The 22,394-nt window shown below is 38.6% G+C and overlaps 1 protein-coding gene across 2 annotated transcripts in view; it reads left to right on the forward strand.

The window, feature by feature from the left end:
- The window catches only part of LCOR (ligand dependent nuclear receptor corepressor), a 79,288-nt gene that overhangs the window by 48,266 nt on the left and 8,628 nt on the right, over positions 1-22,394 (forward strand). Inside the window, exons 5-7 of one of the 2 annotated variants that reach the window (XM_057380352.1) lie at positions 1,217-1,504; positions 4,307-4,400; positions 7,161-16,665. In XM_057380352.1, the coding sequence (XP_057236335.1) occupies positions 1,217-1,504; positions 4,307-4,400; positions 7,161-8,130 (1,352 nt within the window). In that variant the 3' untranslated portion in view covers positions 8,131-16,665. Of the gene's footprint in view, positions 1-1,216; positions 1,505-4,306; positions 4,401-7,160; positions 16,666-22,394 lie in introns of those variants that run through there. The other variant, XR_008966279.1, reaches the window with a different exon arrangement.

Here is a 22,394-nt window from a genome sequence, read left to right on the forward strand (position 1 = left end):
GCAAATCTAACACTGAAATGTCCCACAGAAGATTTTGCTAATGCTTCTAATGGCTCAAGCTCAATAAATTACCTTTCAACCTGGGCAATTTTTTTAAAGAGATAGTAAATACTTCTCTATTTTTTCCTCTTGAGAGCTGCTTTTAAAGATTTACTTGATCTTCTACTGCACAGTTTTGTCTGAATGTTTCTTCAGTAATAGAAAATCAAACCTTTTGAGCTGTTTCTGGAATAGTGGTGTGGCTGTGGTGTGCTGTGGATTTTTTGGGAGGTATTGTAAGTGGTTCGTGGTTGTTGTTGTTGTTTTGGGTTTTTTGGGTGTGGGTTTGTTTGGTTGTTTAAAAAACCCAAAACTGATTTGGCCAGAGAGCACAATGTTCAAAGTGGCAGGACTTGGCTTCTGTGATTTAGGAGTTACAGATTTACTTTCACATCACAAATTATTACTGGTCTAAAATAGTGATTTTTGTCATTAAATTTTTGGATTGCCCACATCCCCAGATACCTTTTTATTTATATACTATTTAATACTAATAAATTGGAATGCCTACTTGTTCTGTTTCATGTCCCTTACTGATAGATTTAGAAAGTCCTCTAGAAATAGAAGTATTTGTCATGTGACACATCTTAGTTTTTTGTGTATATGCTAGTTTTTTGGATAAATCTTGATTGATTACAAGGGTAGAAATGTCAAAAGGAATAGATAGAATGAGATGGAAGACACTTAAACATTTGATCTGAAAGTAAACAATTTTAAATTATCTGAACTATAGGGCTTAATTTCTCAGTAAACTTAGTMGGGGACTACTGCAACTTTATTCTCCATTTTCCCCTTCTCTAGCTGCAGGTAAGTTACGCAATTCTTTCACTGAATAACCTGTTCAATACTTTTGGAATGAGCTTCATTACTTGATACTTTAGCTCTCCTTTCCATTTCCACACCTCTTAAAGGTCTGGTCGAATTTATCTATATTTGAAAACAAAATACAGAATTGCATATTTCTTTTAGGAAAGTGTTATCTTGGGAAGGCTGTACCAGAATTAGCAATGGTTCTTATTCAGGTATTCKAAGACTAAAGTACATTTTCTACAGAAACTATTTTCTTTGGCTTTTTTTTTTYCCCTGGATTTTCTTTTTTTTGTAAATAAACAATGACTTAATATAAAAGCTGTTTTACTTAAAGTGCTTCCTTAAAAGAAATCTCTAATATTTGCAGACAGTCCTAGGGTCTCTGACCCCAATATTCCCCTAGTGGCCCGTGAGATCATGCAGCGAATGATCCGACAGTTTGCTGCTGAATATACCTCAAAAAATAGCTCTACTCAGGACTCCAGCCAGCCCAATAGCACAAAGAACCAAAGCCTGCTGAAAGCATCTCTGGTCGCCTCCTCTCCCACGGCTGCAACTGCTCAGAACCCTGTGCTCAGCAAACTGCTCATGGCTGACCAAGACTCACCTCTGGACCTTACTGTCAGAAAGTCTCAGTCAGAACCTAGTGAACAAGGTAGGACTCTTATCAGTRTCTTGCATCCTATGGCTATTAATGGCATTCTTGTTGCAGAACCAGACAATTAGAAGGTTGTACTTTTGCATAAAACATAAAATGGAAAAGCAATAGATGTTTTTACCATAAAATAATGACTAGTTTAATGTGTCTGGGAGAGAAAAGACTTTTTGAAAGAATGCAGGCCTGTAGACATGAGAGATTCTTCTGAAGAAGGGCAAAGGGGATGCACATGCTCCAGACTCTGAGGATAAATGTGCTATTCCTACTGGGAGCTGCAAGAAACAGTCTGCCAAAATAGACTGTATGCTTGCTGATAAGACAAGTTCATGTGGTCATGAAAATCAGAGTTGTCTCTTCTCTGAAGATCCATACACAGTGTGACTGAAGGGCTGATTTGTTTCCTTTATCATCATGGTGTGAGAAGACTATCTTTTAAAAGTCTGTGAGAAATTGCTTTGTGAAGGCTGTAAGAATGATGCCCATGAACTGCACTAAACTTCCAGGTTTGTGCATTTGGAAGAAATGTCTCTTTTCTACCTTAAAAATAGACTTGTTCTGCAGAGCACAGATTGAATAACTGGTAACAGTGTTTCAGAGCTTATTTGAATTCAAAAACTTTGCTTTCCATCAGAAATGCCTTTTTWAAAAAAACAGATTCTGTGAGTGATAAAGTATGTGAACTTTTCTGAAACTGTTGAATAGAGCGTCCTAAGTATTTTGATTAAAATTAGACCCTTTACCCTTCTTTAGAAAAGTGTTAGTGCCTGAAGTTGTTCTATCACAGTAGGCTGTCCGTCTGCAAATGAAAAAGTACCTTCAAAAAAAAAGCGCCTTTTTCTAGCTAAGACAGATGAGCAGGTATCTCTTTATTCTTTTAACTTAGGTTTATGAAGCCTTTTATAAAAAGGTTAATTTTATATGTCCAGCAATATGCAGCTTGGACATTTGGACATGTATTGCACTTGCAGGACTTACTGAAAGGTGTTGCACTTCTGTTACAAACAGCAATAAGAGGTTGAATAGTGTCTTGAAATGTTGACCAGTGCAGTTAGCTGATAGGTGTTTGTTCCTGGCTGTCTCTATTATAAATGCATTTTGTGAGTGTGTTTTGCATGTATGTTTATAAATGTTAAACTGTTCTCATTGTTAAACTTTTTGCTGAAAGAAAGAGGGAGAGAATCAGTGTTGCTTTGTTTCTTTTTAATTAGAGGATGATATGGTGAAAAAGATGTACATTAACTGTTCTTTAGCTACCATGTGATGGGAAAAGCTGTAAGATAATGTATAATGTTCATAACACTTGTTATGAAAGTAGAACATGTGCGTATTGACTTATACAGTAATCTGYTTGCTGATGTAAATTTTTTTCCAAYTTACATTTAATGTAATTGGAAAGAGATTTTGCCAAACTTCTTAATGAGAGATTTCAGAGGCTGTCATGAAAAATTGCTAGTGGTGCTTTATGCTATATTTTGTTCTAGTGGGTTGAGGGGAGCCTAGCTAACTGTAAGTTTCTCCCTGGGTTATGAGGTTGGCCCTGCATCCCCTCAGAGGTTTCTGGGTTGTACTGACCCTTCCGATGGAGGAACTGTGGATGCAAGTGCCTCCAGCTGCTGCCTGTGCCATCCAGCCTCTTGAAAAGGAGGAAAGACTTGGTCCAGTCTGTGTCTTTTGTGCCTGCATAAGTGTTTTTCAAAAAGAAAATTTAATTTTCTGCTTGCCTAAGTTTGGGTTATGGTGTGTTCCCAAATGCAGTGGGTGGAACAGCTTTCCGCAAGTTAATTCTAGTTCACTGTTTATCGTGTTTTTTCTCCATATGTCAAATGAGAGCTTTAAGCAATCTGAAAGCCATCTTACATTGTTCCTGTGTTGGGTGGTATTTACTTGATTGGATGGAATGAGCAAGGAGCTCTGAAATGTCTCGAGTTTATCTTGCCAACAGGTTTAATTTATCTTTGCCTCATAAATTCCTTGTTTCAAAGTTTCCAGGAACTTCAGATGGCTGGGCTGTTTCAATGACAATGTTGCCCTTATTAAAATGACCGGAATTTCAAGCTGCTTCAGTGCAGTAAAAGCAAGGCTTTTCTGGTGAAACATGCTCCCTTTTCTGGTGCCTATGAATGCAGAGTTTACATAAGGGTTTACAAGGGAGCATGGGAGGAGCATAAGAAAGTGCCATTAATGACAGTGGAAGAAGTAGTCTAGCAGGAAAACCATTTTGGCATATGGAAGAGAGGGAATAAAATGACAGAGTGGAAAGGCAGCAGCTTTTCCAGTAAGGACCCATTGGAGACATGGAAAAAAAAAGGTGAAGCTGGCTGCCACATGACAAGGAATCTTTCATCTATATGTCAGTTTATTTGAAAGTGAATTTCCAATATGAAGTTCTCAATTTTCCTGCAAGATGTTTGGATTTTTAAAAAAAAAACGAACAAGTATTGGCTTGCCTCCCTTTAAGGGGGAGACTATCTCAGGAATTTGAATATTGTCTCATGTGATAGGCTCTGTTGGATCCAGAACTGTCATTTGTAGGTARTTTTTAATGCTTTGTCTCTTGTAACAGATGCACTTACAGTTTTGTTAATTTTTATTGTGATTTCTGAGGACTATTGAAGTCACATGTAAACCATATTGCAAAAAAATCAAAGCCTTATTTTAAAAATGCAATAAACCAAAAAACATTGTGTGCTAAATGTGACTTTAGCACAAAAGACTTGCTTTGTCTTTTCAGCTAAAGACAGGATCATCATGGCTGAACCCACTTCTTCAAACACTGAAGTCATTCTTTTGTCTTTACAGACGGTGTGCTTGATTTATCCACTAAGAAGAGTCCTTGTGCTGGCAGCGCCTCTCTGAGTCAYTCTCCAGGGTGCTCCAGTACTTCGGGAAATGGGTAAGAGAAAGCAACTTACTATGACCTTTTAAAATGTTTTTTTTTTACTAAAAATGTGTGCTTAGCTCTGGTTAAATTTAASTTACTTTTGGTGTTAACCCTTTGGAGTAATGTATTTTCAACTTGTAMCTTTGGCAAATACCTTCACCCCACCTGCCAAATAAGAGTTGTTGCCAACTGRGTCAGGTTTAACTTGCATTAAGGACCCTAATATCTGTTATTTTGGTCAGTTTGGTGCTTAGCCGAAGATCTTTACAGTACCTGTTTCTTGGGTTTAGTGATAGGTGATTTCCATGAGATGCAAGTTCAGTAAGTGTCTGCAGAGTCTCAGATTTTGCAGTATATTTAGGCTTCATTTCACTTAGGGCAAAGCTAGCTAAGAGGAAAGTTTATTTTAGAGGTAACAATGATTCAGGTGATAAACCATGCTGAATTAGAATTAAATCACTGCTTATTTTTTGTTAATATTTTCTAACATAAACCACAACTTAGAAAAGGGCTTGGGGCAGGGAGTTTGGTAGTTCACAAATGTGACTTTGGATTTGCGATTGTATTCTAGTACTAAACAAGTTTTTTAAAAAATAATCACAAAATACATGGTGGACTACTCTAGCCCAGTTAGTTCACTGTGTGAAATACTGTTAAATTTGAAAAATCTTTAGGTTTTGTATTTCTAATGGTCACCATTGGTATGCATTTAGAAACCCTTTATTCATAGTTAGGGTCATACTGGAGAGGCTGACTGGGACTGAGGGGTTTTGTGTGTTGATTATCTCGAAGTCACTGTGAAGAAATTTTTTTTTTTATTGAAGTACAGAAATAGTATATGTTTTAAAGTGCTATTTAATTGCTGGATTTAGCTTTATGATAGCCTGTGAAAAACGTGAAAATCTGAACTAACCCACTTCCACCACCAATCCCATGTACCTCTTACAGCTGATGGAATTTTTGCATTTCTATTTGGAAAAATATTACTGTCTTAGATTTCTCCCTTCAAGATTACTTTTCCGTTTAATATTTCTATTAATAAAATACTTCAATCCTTCTTTAAAAGTTAGTCTTAATACTTTTTACAATTCTTTAGCRTAAACCTCGCCCAGCAGCACTTCTCTTTTAATTCTGAACAGGTTTTTTCCAGCTTTGTTATCCTAGAAAGGAAGCAGAAGCCACTGAGGCTYTGTATTGTTTGTTCCCTTGTTTGTSAATCAGGTGAGGGCCAAAGTCCAACACACAGGGATGACAGGGCCAGCATATGGACCTGTGGGTCCTGAGAGGATGCGGCATACTGGCACCTGTGGTTACTTGTACAGGTGTGTGGTACATGAGGCTGGCTGCAGTTTGGTTAGCATCACTAAGTCAGGTGTAACTCTCTGTTAGCTGYCAGTAGGACCTTTATTTAGGGGTAGAATCGCTCGTGCACACTGTGATGCTGATACATGCTGTAGAAGGAAGGAGCAGAGAATGCACATTGTCTGAGAGGGTTCTCTGGAACTGCAAACTTTGATCCATTTATCTGGATTTTATTCTCAATTCTTGTTGACTCTTGTTGTGCACTATGACTTGTTGCATCCTGGAGAGAAGTGAACAGCATRTGTATCAAGCATTGTGTTATGTTACATGCCTACATGTATGTAGGTTCTTTCAGTGGATGTCTTTTCTCTAAAGACTTTCTTTAATCCCAGTGTGTTGTTAAAAAGAATAATGTAGCTTTTCAGTATTATGTATCCTATCCATAAATAATTCTGACTTAGCCAGAGGGCTTTGCACCTCAGTAGTGTCCCAGAGCATTAAAATAGATTCTCTTTGTTAATCTGTATGTTGAACATGGAGAAATTTGGAGGTGGATTTTGAAACTAGTGTGACTTMATAGCTACAGGGGGCTAAGCAATCAAAGTATTAAAATAGATGTGATTCTCTGCAGCAGTAGCACTTTATTTCATAGAAAGAACATTTGTGATGAAAGGGAAATGGTAAAAATACATACTGCCTTTTTTTTTTTTTGTTAACCCTTGATCTGGATGACAGTTGGAACTTAGATCTTTCTTTTCCTAGCCATACTTTTTATCAAATGAGATTCAGGGCTGTGTATATATGCAATTAGTTGTTGAGAGAGCCATTTGGTAAGTCAAGTGTAATGCAGTGTTTTTCTTTCTGATCCACAGTATTCCAGCTTTCATATTTGGTGCTTAATGAAAGTCAGGCAAATACCTTTAAGGCCTGCTAAGCTTTTYCTTTTATCCTGAGCAGCAATTCTTCAATATGATGTAAGCAAAYGCTATCCAGGGTTTCCACCTATGTGTAGATACTGCAGGTGGCAGTCATATTTGCATGTTGGACATGTTGCACTTTGGCTTACTCTTTTATTACTGTGCTTGTTTAGTGGTAACGTCACACCAGTAACACAGTTGTGTGTAGATCTATGGCGATTGATTACTACTTTGTAATTAAGGTGCTATTTTCAGACGCTTGCGCGAAGTCTTTTCTACTCCGAGAATTTGTGAACCCAACCAGAGACCAGCCAACAGGTTTCATTTTTCTTTGCCCAAAAAGCTTCTCTTTTTTTGCGAACAAGTTTAAAAACTGACTGATGCTGAGACTTAAAAAAAAAAATTAAAATAATAAAAAAAATTTAGAGAAAAGTAAATAACACAAAAAGTGATGTTACCCAAGCAAGGCCTTCTAATAAAGGAGTGGCCCCCTCACCCATCCCTCCCTACCTGTGCAAGTCCTGCTCACATCAGTTTCCTTCCATCCAATTAGGCGACCTGGGAGACCCAGCCAGCACCATCCGGAGGGACTACAGAGTGGTGATGGGGTACCTCCAAGAAGCTTGCAGGATGGAACCAGGGAAGGTTATGGCCACTCCACATCTCTTAAAGTACCGCTGGCTCGATCACTCCAGATTAGTGAAGAACTGCTGAGCAGAAACCAGTTTTCTACAGCTGCCAGCCATGGGCCATCTGGACTACAGAATCATGGACAGCACTTAATATTATCCAGGGAGGCTTCTTGGGCAAAACCACACTACGAATTCAATTTCAGCCGCATGAAATTCAGGGGAAATGGTGCACTCAGCAACATCAGTGACCTTCCTTTTCTTACAGAAAACTCTGCCTTTCAAAAAATGGCACTTCAAACTAAACAGGATGGGAAAAAGGACGTGAGCCATTCATCTCCTGTGGATTTAAAGATACCACAAGTTCGAGGCATGGACCTTTCATGGGAGTCCCGCACTGGTGACCAGTACAGCTATAGCTCTTTGGTAATGGGTTCACAAACGGAGAGCGCGCTTAGCAAAAAGTTAAGGGCTATCCTTCCAAAACAAAACAGGAGAAGTTTGCTGGATGCTGGACCAGATTCCTGGGGCTCAGATGCTGAGCAGTCTACCTCTGGACAGCCATATCCCACCTCAGATCAAGAGGGAGATCCTGGCTCCAAGCAACCTAGGAAGAAAAGAGGGAGATACAGACAGTACAACAGCGAGATACTGGAGGAAGCAATCTCTGTGGTTATGAGTGGGAAAATGAGCGTTTCCAAAGCTCAGAGTATTTATGGGATCCCCCACAGTACACTGGAGTACAAAGTTAAAGAGAGGCTGGGCACTTTGAAAAACCCTCCAAAGAAAAAAATGAAATTAATGAGGTCGGAGGGGCAGGATGTTTCAGTAAAGATTGAATTAGATCCCCAGGGAGAAGCAGCACAAAGTGCGAATGAATTGAAAGATGAATAGGGATGTTGTAGAGTGCCAATTACTTTGCAAACTGGGTGAGCACTACTGCATAGTTCAACCATCACTGAGCGCACCTGAGTCTCCTGTTTACTGCAATGCTCTTTCCTTTGCAGTTTGGCATAGACTTATGTGAACACAGGTGAACGATGTGCTCTGAATGTCACATTTGTAAATTTTTCTAGCCTGGTATGGCGCAGTTTCCCTCCTTCATCTGCCCACTGACCTCTTTCTTTCTTCGTTCTTTTTTTTTTTTTTTTTTGCCTTTTGCATGTTTCTCTGTAATAGAGAATTGAGTTACCTCACAAAGAATGCAGATCTGTGGAAGTGGACATCTTGCCTGTAGAGCCTGCCTGAACTTCTGATGTTGGATTTTTCATATCTGCCTTTATAGAAATAAGTCCACTTTGTTAAACTGACACTCTTCTAAAACCAGGCATTTTTCAAATGAAAATCAGACTGTCATTCTTAAAAAATGTTTCAGAAATTTTCCCCCCTTATTTTTATTGATCCAGTTGATTGAAAGATTTAAGCTAAATCAAATTATTTAGGAATGGTACCTCTCTTGAACTCAGATTTGTGTACTAGATTGATAATCAATTGGGTCTAATTAGGCTCTCCACTGTTTTCTTTCTAAATTAAGCGTACTTACCATTTGCTGTCTGCTTAGTGCTCACCCGGAGGGGAGGGGAGGGAAAACTTACATACACTACCTTCAGAAATTGTCAGTTAATTATTTATAACACTACCTTCACTGTTATTTTATTTGGTGTTTTTGATGGGTGATATTTAGACTCACCTGCTTGAGGATGTAGCCTTATCTCACGGAAGACAAGCTTCTCACAGTCAGGAGCAGTCAGGGTACACTAAATGATGTATTAGGATATGCCTCATTATACCAGAACTATGGTTCTTTGTGACCTTTACACTTCTTACAGACTTGATTCTGAGTTTACTAAACTATGTGGTTCCAACAGCTATTTTAAATGACTCTAATCCAGGGATGGGGGATTTGCGTAACAAACTACTGTGATACTGCAAAAAAGAAAAAAAAGGAAAAAAAAATAGCCCACAAAATGGTGATCTCAAACATTGCAACCTCAGTAGTCTGCCCAAATATCCACATTAGTGAAGGAGCTTGTAAATGTTCAGGGAAGAAGTAAAACACTGGTAGCCTGATCTAATTCAGGCTCTGCTTCATATCTATCTGTAATACTGTCAGGGTCGAACACTCAATGAATGGGTGTTTCCTTTTTAAATATTACAGTTGCCAGTAGCAGGAATTTATTGAAGTCCTGCTTTTTTGTTGTTGTTTTTATTTAATCTATTTTGATAGTGGTTTAGCACATGCTAGAATAAGCATTTCAACACCGTAAAAAAAAGCACTCCGTAAACCATGAATTTGGGGTTTTTTTTAATATGGTGATATCGTTAGGATTATCTGGAGATCCAGGATAAGTTTTGTACTGAACTTTTATCTTTGATACTTTCTGCCGGAGTGGTCAGTAACTAAGTGGAGCTTACTGGACTTACCACAACATGACCAAATTGGAATTGCTGGTTCTTCAGGTAGAAGCAATTTGGTCTTAATATGTGCAAAAGGTAGATAGAATTATCATTATTTTTCCCCATTTGCACAACCAAAAGAAGCATTGGAGTTTTTGTGTGAGAGCATTAAGTGATGTCAGTGAAAATGGTTTCTCCAAGTTCATGGGAGGGTGGCCTAGGTAGCCCTAGGGWTGCTGAATGAATTCTGGAACAATTGATTCTATTAGCCTCTCCCCCTCCCCAGCAACTTCATATTTTCAAAGGTTAGGCACACCATTGCTGTTGTTTTAAATATGCACTGCTCATTCTTGAAATGGATTGGGCATTTGGCCCCAAGTATACTTTATTTTTGTTTACTTAATATATTTTAGTCCTCAAAATCCTGGTTCCTTGTAGCTTTCTAGTTGTCATCWTGGCATTTAAAGCAGTTTAAGCTCAGTAGCAGTATATAAACTCTGCAATACGTTCCAGTTTAGCTGGTGATTGCAATAAAGGCGCAGTATTAGGTGTGGTTTCATCTGCTGTTGGAGGTTATGATAGAAAGTTTGTTGCAAGTTTAAAAAAAAAGTAACACAGTTTTACTGTTGAGAGAGGTTTAACCTTTTGCAGTTGTCCTTATTTAAGCAACATGAGTTGAGTTTTATAAAACTTGTCACTGTAGTGTACGTGGAGTGCTCATTTTACTAACCTAAATATTTTGTATGTGTATGTTTAAGTGGGTGACAATCGTGCAGCAGAAGAATGGTGTGCCTACCCTTTAATGCTGCAGTTTTAAAAGAGAATTTGTCTTGTCATTTCAGACTGTAGGCTAAGAAATGTAAATAGATAGTGAGAAGTTGAGTATTCTTTATTTGCTTTGGTTAGAAAGTGGATTTAAAAAAAAAAACAACAACAAACCAAACACGTAACTTTCTCAGTTTAAATGTCCTGAGACCTGAAGATTGTAATACTCATAACTACAAAGCTTTTAAACACAACACTTGATCTGTGATAACTTAATATTCAGGTAATCTTTCTTCTTCAAGAAGCTTTTGAACAACCATATTTCCTCCAAAGGTCTCTGTTTAAAAAGGAAAAAAAAGAAAAAGTGTAGATTATTTTTTAAGCACTAATTGCATTACGTTGGTAACTGCAATATGAAATAGCCATTATTGTTTTGTGAAGCATGGTTGAGATTAGTTAGTGGTCCCTTTTTAAAATTTCATGAGCCTCTCAAAAAATAAAAACAAATTTAAAAAAAAGCTGCTGAATATTCAAAAGATATATATTTTACCTTATTGTAGGTTTTGTAAATTTAGTCTGTAATATTCAGGTGCACCTTTTAATGTTACCTTTTTGTTTCAAAGTCCCATCTAATGTATTTTCTCTGAGGTGATTCATCACTTAAGACTAGTATCACTCTAAGTGCTGCAGTGATCACTAAGATTTTGTTTCATTTTTCACTACATATTTTTTGCAGGCGCTTTCAGTGTAGGTAATTAGTAGTATTTGGGATCATTTTAAATATATGATTGGAATTAATGTTTGTCCATTAGCATGCTTAATTTTCTGCTGACCAGCAGTTTGCATGGCCAAAATCCCTGGTTGACCATATTTTGGTGTGGGAAGGTGTGGTTCACTGCGGTCTTTGTAACAAAAGCCTTGTTTCTCATCTTATTTCTGGTAAATGGACGCTTATGTTACTTGGATCACTTGGACAGGAGAAAGATTTTGAACCCTTCTCCTGATGCTCTTCTGAGATCGCATTAACGTGTAACATAGACAAACTGCAACCCTGTAAAAATCGAGACGTTGTTAGGAGGAGACCTTTCGGGTATTTTTTGTCACTAGTTTTCTCTTATTCCTGAGAATGTCCATCCGATGTAGTTATTGGACTTAACAGTATTGTTGTGTACTACGTTGATGTAGCTGAAAAAGCCTGACAGCAAGAAACTGTGAATTATATTTGTGGCAGTCTCTGAAAACTAGTTTTTCAGTCCAAGTACCATGAAGGAGAATCCCTCTCCCCTACCCCATCCTAGAAAAGTAATTTTATATTTTGTGTGTATAAAGTTTTAAGAATCGAAGTTTCATATTGTACTGAAGTTTAGGTGTCGCTTGGTAAATCTTTGCTGCAGCATATAATTGAAGATGAGTAAGGCTTAGTGTGGTAGGGGTCCTGGTGTGGAGTTAATTATCGTACAGTTCTGGTGAGAAAGCCCAACATGTATGAAATGTGTCCTTTTTTTTTTTTATTTGGACTTGTAAGATGTAAAAGTGCTTTTTTAGAACTCTGACCTATTACAAACTATTACCTCACTTTCAGCCAGCTGGATCCTCATTCCACAGTGTTGTAGGCATTATTGTGGCCGTAATGCTTGAGTACAGCTATAGAGTTGAACGTTTCCAGTTAGATATTGTAGGGACACGTTTCTGGACTCGTTTTTATTTTTGTCTAAAGATAATTTATTTTCCAGTCATTCCCTGATGTTTTTCTAAAGGTTCAAGACAGTTTCCTTTAGAATTTCTCATTTTTTCCCTGTTGCACAGGMGAAGTTGCTACATAAGCAATACAGGTATGCCTTTACTTTCTTTTTGTTGCAGAACTTGTAACTTGATGCTTGCATCACCAACCCTACTGCTAAACCTGAAGTCGAACTCTGAACTTTTTTGGTAATTGGAGAAAAAATKACTTTTAACAATGCAGGAGTACACATAGGATAATCCTCTAGTAAGGAAATACGTTTAGCTTCTGTGTTCTCTTGCAACTCCTACACAACTTTTTGTGTAGAACTCTCCACTGCTAAAGGATATTCCTAAATGCAGGAGGTAACTGCACATGTGTTTAGACTTGGTAAGAGTAGACAAGAAATAGTCTGCGCTTTGTCTTGTGGCAGGCCAGTATTTGTATCCAAATATTTCTTTCATAAGTACCCAGGAGTACATTGCCTTCCCCTGGAAATTCATAGGATCTGGCAAAGTGATTCAGGGGCTTTAGGGTTGAGTAAGCTTTGTGGAATAACTTTTAAGTTCTGATTGAATTGCTTTTTGTATCATCTGCAACCATTGTTATACAGGCAAAACTGGAATTGCTGTGTGTTTCTTTCCAGTTTACTTTCAAGTAATGCTCTTAAGATGTTCTTGAGTCTTAGGAGAAGAACACAGTGTCCAAGGAGTGAAGGGAGCACTCTGCTGTTCCCTTTTTTCTCAAAAACAGTGTGGCTGCATCTGTAATGTAAAGACCTCTTTCTTCAGTGAAGACAAAATTTGAACTCCTCAGTGTAAGAATGCATACTCTTGTTGCAGTCCAAACTCTTATGAAGGCAAAATTATGAACCTTTCTGAAAGCTTTGTCTCAATATTTTAGATATCTTAAATTCTCTGCCAAATGTTAAAAGTGGATTGGGAAGTGTTGTTTCCCTCATTTTCATGAGGATCAGAAAATTCTAGGTGTTCCCCACAAATGTTTCAGAAATTAAATGTAATTTCAGTCTAGGTCAATGTTGCTTTTTCTTGGCATCAGTACATGGTGTTGACTAATGTTGGTTTCAAAAGCTGTAAAACAAATAGTTTTGAGACTCGTTTTGGTACTATAAAGGTTTCTACTTGATCTTGAATTATGTTGAAAATTCAGTAATTGGAACCTTCAGAAACCTGAAAATCTGCACTGCTGGTTATATGCAGTTCTGATGAATGTAGCAGATAAAGTAGCCACTGTAGTAACTTATTTCAAATTATCCAGTGTATAAACACAATGCACTGTGATGACCACTAGGCAGAGAGATACTRCAAACTCAAAATGATGTAGATCCACTTCACATGTACCAGAAAAAGCTGTTAAGTAGTTAGAGCATTCCAGTGTCCATCTCTCTCCCTCTTTCTTGTTCTTTCTTTGATTGGGGCCAAGTCTCTAAACCAGTATTACAGCAGCAGCAGTTTTGGATTTCATGTCCTACTGAATTATGCCTATGTTCAGATATTGTCATAAAAATCTTCAAATTTAGAGAACTTTATTTAATCTGCACAAAAATCTCTTAGCCCAGTTGCAGAATCAGTTTTTCTGAGTGGCGTACAAGGAAGGAGGATTTTTGCAGGGCAAAATGCCCTGTCCAGGGCATTTCATTTACCTTCTTAAAAATAAACATCCTCATCCATGCCCCTATGCTTGTCTCTACTGAATTGGTAAGTATAATTTCGAAGGACTCAAGATAACACTATCTTATGGAGCAGGGATTAGGACAAAAGCTTCATTCTGACTGGAGCAGGAAAAGTTAATGAGAAACAATTTCTCTTGTCATCACCTAGTACAGGTTATCTTAATATTTTTTTCCTATTCAGAAGTAATGAGGATACTACTACAGCGACTTATACAGTTTATCGATTACTTGGTGCTACATTTCTCAAATATTTTTGCAGATAATGTTTTTTATGCCTGCGTGAAAACATGTGAACTTTTGCAGTCACTATAAAAAGCACTTGTCTGACCTATTCTAAAGTACCAGAAAAGGGATAAATAACTGCAGCACTTTTTCTGTTACAATACCAGAGTCTTAATTAAATCTGGTCTTCAGGTTATGRGATACTTTAAATGTACAATCTAGGATCGTTAACAACTTTTCAGGTCAGATCACCAGGTCTCTTGGGATATTAATCTGTCTTTTAAAGACTAGTATGACAAAATATTCGGGAGTTCAGGCAGGGGATGTATATATACATGCCTGGTAATCATTTCAATAGGCCATTTCAGGGCTTAACATTTGGAATCTGGGATGATGGGTAGGGAAGGGAAGTTTCCCAAACTGAAAAAAAACAAAAACATTTTTGACCATTGTTTAATGTTCAGTTTGAAAATTATATCATAAGAAAAATGGGTAGGGATTCTTTCTCCCGTATGCCTTCAGGGAATGAGTAGTATTTAGAATCTCTGGCTGAAATTCAAGCCTTTTTACCATGTAAATTTTTCATATAAACTCATTGACATGCTTTTTACATCTGAGGACTGAAAATGGATCTTAATGTTTAAGTTGTGGAATGGTATATTTCTTAAATGAAGGGGGAACATTTAAAAAAAATAGATTAGAATACCAGCATTAGTGAGCTTAAGGAATTTTAGTATGTAATAGCAAAGTATAGCAAAGTATTTGATTAAAAAAATAATCTTGAATTGCTAGTCTGTAATTAGGTGCATTCTAATTTAGCAGGTGAATATTCTTTACTTATTGATATATGATGGGCTTTTTGCAAATAGAAACCTTTATCTGAGTCCCACTTGTTGCTTGTACTGATGGGATGTATGCTTACAGCAGCTTACTGCTGCTTTAAAATGTATAAAATGTTTTGAGTGTTTGCTCATAACTCTTTCTAACCTCCACTTGTTAAATTGTCAGACATTGGTATTTTATCAGTCCGCAATGTAAGTTTGAACTAATGTTCTTAGGAATCCAACTTGTACACACACTGTTTAAAAACCCTCAGGGACAGTTTACACACTATCCTCACTCAATTCAGGTACTTGTACTCTCTTCTTAAACCTAGCAGTGACTTGTATTTTGTTTTGCTTTTCTTTTGACGTGCTGATAGCACATCCTTGATGAATGTCAACTTAAAACTCAGTTCAGGTATCCAGGTATAACTCAGCCAAACGGATTTTAAAGCTGCATATTTACTCTCCAGCACACAGTGCCTCAGACACTTATAGTGGCATTCTGTATATTCAGTTATTACTACTGAGCAGATCGCGTGGGGGTTCCTGGTATGTATTGTAAGAAATTCCTATGTATATTATATAATATGTATTATATTATATACATATATAGTATATATGTTATCTTAAACTTATATATTTTAAAATGCCACTACTAGCCAGCGCAGCTAAAAATTAAATACATTCCCAGCTGCTTCTGCGAACAGCAGAGGCAGCTTCTTAACGTGGCTCTTGCTTCTCTCTCACCATAACTACTTCTAACCTCAAGCACGGGTCCTTGGCTGTCTGACCTCTACACTCTAGTTATGCAATGTCCTTAGAGAATTCTGTGCACTGGCCACTGTGATGGAAACCAATGGGCCGGGAGTGCTTTGAGTTTATTAGTAATTGTTCTGCCAAAGTTGGTGTTTGTATGACAAGCATGTAAACCTGTCAGATAATCAGCAGAGGTCCAGGGTATCTGTAATCGCTTCCACCCCTTGGGTAGGACCAGACCTCACGAGGTGCCTCCTCTCTAAGGCTGAGCGCTATTCACCGAACCCCTGCAGTGCCAGGCCCCTTGTGCTGCGCTCGCCTGCAGGYCAAGCCTGAAACTAAAATCTGCTGTTCTGCCTTCATGGTGATCTGTTGGCAGTCGCAAGTCAGCAACACCTCTGCTTTATTATTTGACACTTTACATCTAAAAAGTCTTCTTTTTCTATTTATGTAACCCATAGTCTTTGAAGAGTATGGAAAATGGCATTTCTCTCTGACCTCTAGAAGTTCAAGTGTCATGGGAAAAAAAAACAGGAACCCCCCCTTTACTCTTATGGACCTCATTTCAATATACTGTTTACAGTTTGACGGAATTGTATAATTTAATATTTCTCTTGTACTGTAGTTTATATTTATTTACAGATTTTTTTTGTACTGTGTGATTTGAATTTTTTGTTCCTTGCTATGATCAATGTTTTATGTAGTAGAGCACTTATGATCACAAATTAAGGTTTTTGGTTTGATTGCACTACATTAATTTTTTTAATGCAGTTCTGATTTTTTGACTGGACTAAATAAGCTGTGTCTTAATGTATGTGATAAGTACTTTTAAATTTTTATTTCATGTGGTCCATTTATTTTTTGCATTGTATGTCAAAGCGCTAATTCTCTTGTTGTGCATGTGTAAGATTTAATGGCTCCATTGTATTATTTGACCATGTCATTTTGGAAACACATTCCCAGCTGTAACGTTGTGTATGGTAGTTTTCACTGGATGCTAGACTTTTCAAAACCACTATTCTTCTAATAAATTTTGTTGTGAAAAACTTCAAGGGGTTCCCATTCTGTTGTTTCTGGCGTGCTTTCTAAATGCTTGCACTAATAGCCCAAGGATATGAGATGCAAACTATCACAAATGGGGAGAAGCAGGGGAGGAAATGAAAATAGAAGGTAAAGCAATTTCTGGCTGAAGGACTGAGCTTTGGAATCTCCATACTCCGTTGGGTTCTTGTCCTAAATAGGATTGATGGTAAAGCTGCTTTAGCAGCTGGGTAGGGAATACATGTGAAAGCTGAAACGCCGTCTCATAGCAGCCCAGTCTCATGAACTCCCGTACTCTAATTTGCGCTTCCCTACTGGCCACCTTCATTTCTTTAATGGTAAATAATTTATCTAGTGAAGAACAAACAATCTCTCAGGAGGGAAAGTAAAAGGTGATGTAGTGATGTTGGCTGAGCACTTAGTAATGAGCCGAGGTAGGCACGGTGTTAGTGAAAGCGTGGCCGGAGCCCCGTGTGGGTCGGTTTTGGGCTGTGGGGTGGCAGTGGGCAGAGCAGYGTTTTGGGCAGCGGGACTGTGTACTGGGGTACACGTCACCAGGCACAGGCACGTTGCTGAGCTGCTTGCCGAGGCATGAGTGTTGTTTTTATTTTTTTTGCAGCTCTATTTTCTCTGCTCTTCCTCCGCAGAGGGGGCAGGTCCCCAGCTCCCATTAGCACAGGGAAAGCTCCAGCAACTCCATCTTGCTGTCCCCCTGCACAGGGGCAGAAGGCAAATCCAGTGGTGACACCACACTGCAGCAGGCCCTTCTCTGACATCCGTGTTTGCTTTCTCGTGACTGTACTTTGGGTTGAACTACTTTTGACGTTATGCATTATTGATACTGAAATGCTGAATACTAAAAAGTAGGTTACAGTAAGTGRTGTATAATGGAACCCACGTGAGTTTAGGCATTTCTGCTAACCTTTGTGTTCAGTTCTAGGATGATTTTGAGAGTGATGCGTAGGGATTTCTTAGCTTTAGGAAAATTCATAATGCTGCACAATATCTAGCCCAGGTTTCTTTTCTCCTGAGAAATTGTCTTTCTTAGTGTGTGCTATTGAAAAGTAGTAATTTTAGGGTTTGCATTTTTCAGTGCCTTTTTTTGGGATCCTTAAATAACTGTTACATTACAAACTAACTATTGTATTCCTTGTATACTGATACTGGTATTAAAAACAAAAAGCAAAATGATAATTGGGTGTTGTCATTGGTTTAGCTTTACAAGGAAATCTCTAAAATGAACAACTTGGTTTAACTAGAAACTACATCTTACACTTATTCAGGAATAGTAAGTCTTTATGTGTAAATAGCTTGAAAGCYTTATGCAGTAAACTATCATTTATCATATATTTTTTCTCTGTCTGAATACATCTGTCAAATCTATGAAAATAGCCTTTGAAAGTGATGAACCATATTCCCATCTGCCATTCTTTAGGATGCATTACACTGTGCAGGCTTGTCCCAGAACATTTTTAATCGACACATTTAGTCCTGCGATTATCACAAATACCAAGTTTTTCTGCTTTTCCTGAAGGACTTGCTGATGGTCTTGCACTGTTAAGATGAAATTGTTCAAACTGAAAGGAACACAGTCTTGATTTCTTCTTTTAAATCTGTTTCCTGTATCATGACAATATAGTACAARGTGTTGCACCCAGACCCAGAAAGAAGCATCCATGCTGTTGTCTCTTACAAAAGTAGAAAAGAAACACAATTACCCTGTTARGCAGCTTTAAAAGTCACCTACTAATTTCCTTCAGCTGGCTTGGACTCAGGGTGGGTTTTGAGCTGCTCAGTCTGATAATGGAAGAGGCAGYTGCCTCTTTTGAACCTGCAGGAGTGCATCTGGTCACCTTCTGAAGTAACAGATCCTTTGTGAAGTAGCAGTGGGCTGTACCTCCAATACACTTGAGTTACTTGCTACAATGCAGATATTCCTCAGATGTGAAATGAGAGGCTGTACTCATTGCTCCTCTGTGGAAGTGAGAGCTACTGGTAGGGGAAGAGCAAGCAGCCTCAGCTTCAAGTCTCACCTGCAAGGGTTGAGGTTTAAACCTGTAAGGAGGCAACTCCCTGAGCTCAGTATGAAGGATCTGAAAGCTGGAAATAAATTTTCGTGAGTGAAGCTGGTTTAGTTAAGGGAATTCCTGAGCATCACAGTTTCACCTTCCAGTGTAACCAAAGCTGAGCCCTTGTGTCGTGGCTCCTCAGAGTCAAACAACAGCAGCGCAGAGCTTTCCGTGGCATCTGCAGTAAAGCAGATCACCAGTGGTTTTCCTGCCTGAGCATGCTGAGCTCTCTAATTTCCTAGAGGCATAACAAAAGTGGGTCTGGGGGAGGGGGTGGATATAAATCCTGATTCAGAAAGATACTTCAGCAAATCACTATTTTCTTAATCTACAAACTCTGCTCTGGCAGATGCCCAAACAAGGGTACTGGCTGAATGGAGGTTTTAACTGGAAGTGAGTAGCARATTCTTGGACCTGTTTAGGAATGTGATTCATGTACAGAGGAACAGAGCTACAGACCAAAAGCAATTTCAAAAAATTGAGCTTGAAGTGTTAGGACAAATCTAGGATTATGGACTTTGATACAGTGAAGATGGAAAAGAGATTAAAGAGAAAGTTGATCTTTTTAATGTAGTTATTCTGGATACACTTTAATAGATGTTACAATGCTGGAAGGATCCCAATTTGTGAATGTGCTGTTTCCCCTAATCTGGTACATTTGATGCAAACTCTGTAAATTGAAATCCAAGGTGTTCTCAGTTGTCTAGCAGGAAAATCAAAAGAAACCTGAATGACTTCACACCTATGAATTATGAATTAATTAAGTTTCTTCTTGCCCACCTACTTGAAAACTGCAGACAACACAGACTTTAAAAGCTCTCTTTTGGCATCATGAAGAGGGAACACAAAACAATTGCATCTTGTTTTTACAGGTCACTTTGAATGTATCAAAATTACAGATTGCATTTGAAATAAAACTTCTAAAAATCTTCTTTTTCTGACTCTTCCTCTGCAAGTGTGTCACAGCTCTGCAGGAGGTCTGTTCCCTACACACTTAACTAAAGGCAGAGTTTTGTATGACATGGCTACAGTTCAGATTTCCAGGAATTGTTTAAAAGCTCAGATAAAATTAGAAGCGCTTAAGATGTACTTTAGAGCATAGAAATATAAGTATTGCTGCCTGAACATAAAAAGTTGCCTGTTTGAAAATACAGCTGCCTGGTCCCTAAGGAGTGACCGGAGTCCTGGACCATAACCTACCCAGCTGTCACACTAACAGCATGAGGAAGGGGGCAGAGGCTTCAGCTGATGCYTGTACCAAAGCCTGCAGTGGATCCCTTGATGTGTGGCTCCTGCCTTGTMTCCCTGGATGTGTTTTCCAGGGCTGGCTTGGTTACAGCTTGCTTGCCTGCTTACCTTTCCTGCCTCTGCTCCAGGTGCCAACAGGAGGAGTGGTTTATCTGTACAGGATTATCAGCAAACTGCCTGTAAAAATTACAGGGCAAAAGAGGTTACACCTGCTAAGGTTTGGAATTTTTTTTCACTGACGCGCACCAAGATCCCATTGTCACATGTCCCAGATCTCTCCTGCCCAGCTAATAAGTAGGGCTTGCTTAACTTGTTTTGGAATGACATTCCTAACTTTGAACAAAAAGATTTTTATGGTTTCCTTTCTTAAAGCCGAGCCTTTGACTGTGCTTTTCTTCTCCCTTCTCCCTTTTCTTCTCCCTCCCTCTCCTTGGAGGAAGGCCCTGACACTAATTATTGAGTTACTCTGGGACTGCAGGGAAAACCTGACACCAGCAGGAGCTGAACATCTTCCCTGCATGTGCAAAGGGGTTTTTCATACACAGAGCCAATATTTGTGCTGGGACCCTTGCTATAATCTAAGCCTGAGGTGGTTGCTTGGAGGATCCACTAGTTTCTACCTCGTTCCACTTTAGGGTGAAGGTGGTGGTATAATTTTTTCATGCTTTCAAGTGCACTGTGGTCACATAATGGTAGCTKTCCCAGATTCCTCTGAGGCCTTTAGAGCAAGTAGCTGTGTATGAGATGTTACCAGTGGTTTAAAACAAACTATCTGACTTTGAAAGGAAACTGTAAAAAAAGATCCAGTAAGATTGTGGTTTTGCATAAGAAGCTGTCATAGCAAATATACTCTGTACAGAAATACAAGTTTCTTCTTTCTATCCATCAAACATCAGCTGAAGGTGTGAAATCTAAGCAAGTTTACGTGGTACCTGAAGTGTGGTTGTTAATAACTTAATAACTGAGTTCTGGTTGGACCAGCTGCCTGACCTCATTACTCACTAGAGGTCTGTCTAGGTGCAATTCAGTAAGCTTTGCTGCTCATRCACAAAAAGTAGATTTTTGCTTCTGTTTCAGGCTCTGTATCGGCTTTATTCTAATAGACACAAGCGTGTATGGTAAGGGTGACTGCTCRTCTGCTCTTTAATTCTAGCCACGTTGTCCTTGTGTCAGTGCCTTTACTTTTGTTTGAGTGTAGACGTGTTTGCTRATTGATAAAAGGAAAAATAGCATAACTCTGGATTTAAGAGAATTATGCTTTGCACACATTTAATTATTAAATTAGGAATAATAGTTACATAATATAATATAATATTGTAATGTAATTGAATAATGGTTATAAAGTTTAAAATCAAAGTGACAGAGGTAGTGGCTTAATGCTGGAAAAGAGCAGATTGATAAGGTTTGGGTTTTGACTCTTTCATCTTTTCTTTTATAGCTCATGAGTAAAAAAAAGGACTTTCATTGCAAGATTTATGAGAGTAGCAAGGCCTCARCAGGACAACAGTGGATTTGGCACTCATCCTTCTGTGGGTCAGAATTCCCACAAAGTAATGGTTTGGGCTCTGGTGTTACCATCTGAATATCTGAGTTGGTGCGAGGAGCATTTTTCAGAAGTGGCTTAGCTGCAATTTCTGGGTATGGTCCTGTTCTGTATTTCTCTGGTCATTAAAAGCACAGTGCAAATGCCAACATCCTGTTAGCACTGTTGTCTTGTTACAACTGCGTAGTTAAGGGTGAGTTCATTTCTGTGAGCTCTCAGGGTTTGCGTAGCGCACTTATCGTTAATTCGATAAAAAACGTCTGCGGTAGAGGAGATACGTGAGTGCTTGATGGGCAGCATGTGTTAATGGGTCATCATCCCTTTAGTTTCCTCTGTGAAGGTTGGGGACTCATTTTCCTGCTGCTGGGACCAGAGGGAGGCAATCTGTGAAGGCATCTCTGGGGGATCTGCAGGGCTGTGATGCTCGCTCCTTCCTTGCTGTGCGTGAGGAGTGATGAGTCACTTCGGCTTTTTCCAAAGAATCTGTTCCTTTGCAGGCATAAGCTGTTGTTGATATTTTTTTTCATTTTGTTTTTCCTTTTATGACAAACCAGCAATTGATGGGTTTTGTCACCAGTAGAAAGAAACAAACAATACCTATCATTATGCTGCGGCAAGGAAAATCACACGGAGATAAAGTACATTTCAACTGCGGCATTCATTTATAAAGGGTAAAATGCCAMAACTGAGGAGGCTTTAAATATGGCAAATACCCCTAAAGTAAACTGGGTGTATTAGTAGTGATGGTATGTTACATACTAAGCCAGGTGTAATTCCCAACCTCAATTTACCACGTAGCTGCACCAATGTTGGATGTTTGGGGGAAGATGGAACCTTTCTCAGTGGACATTTGCCAGGGTCAGATGTGATTTGGATTTGT

This window comes from Malurus melanocephalus, unplaced genomic scaffold, assembly GCF_030028575.1.
Source record: "Malurus melanocephalus ecotype Western Australia unplaced genomic scaffold, MMel_1.1 scaffold_12, whole genome shotgun sequence".
In the NCBI taxonomy this organism is placed as follows: Eukaryota; Metazoa; Chordata; class Aves; order Passeriformes; family Maluridae; genus Malurus; species Malurus melanocephalus.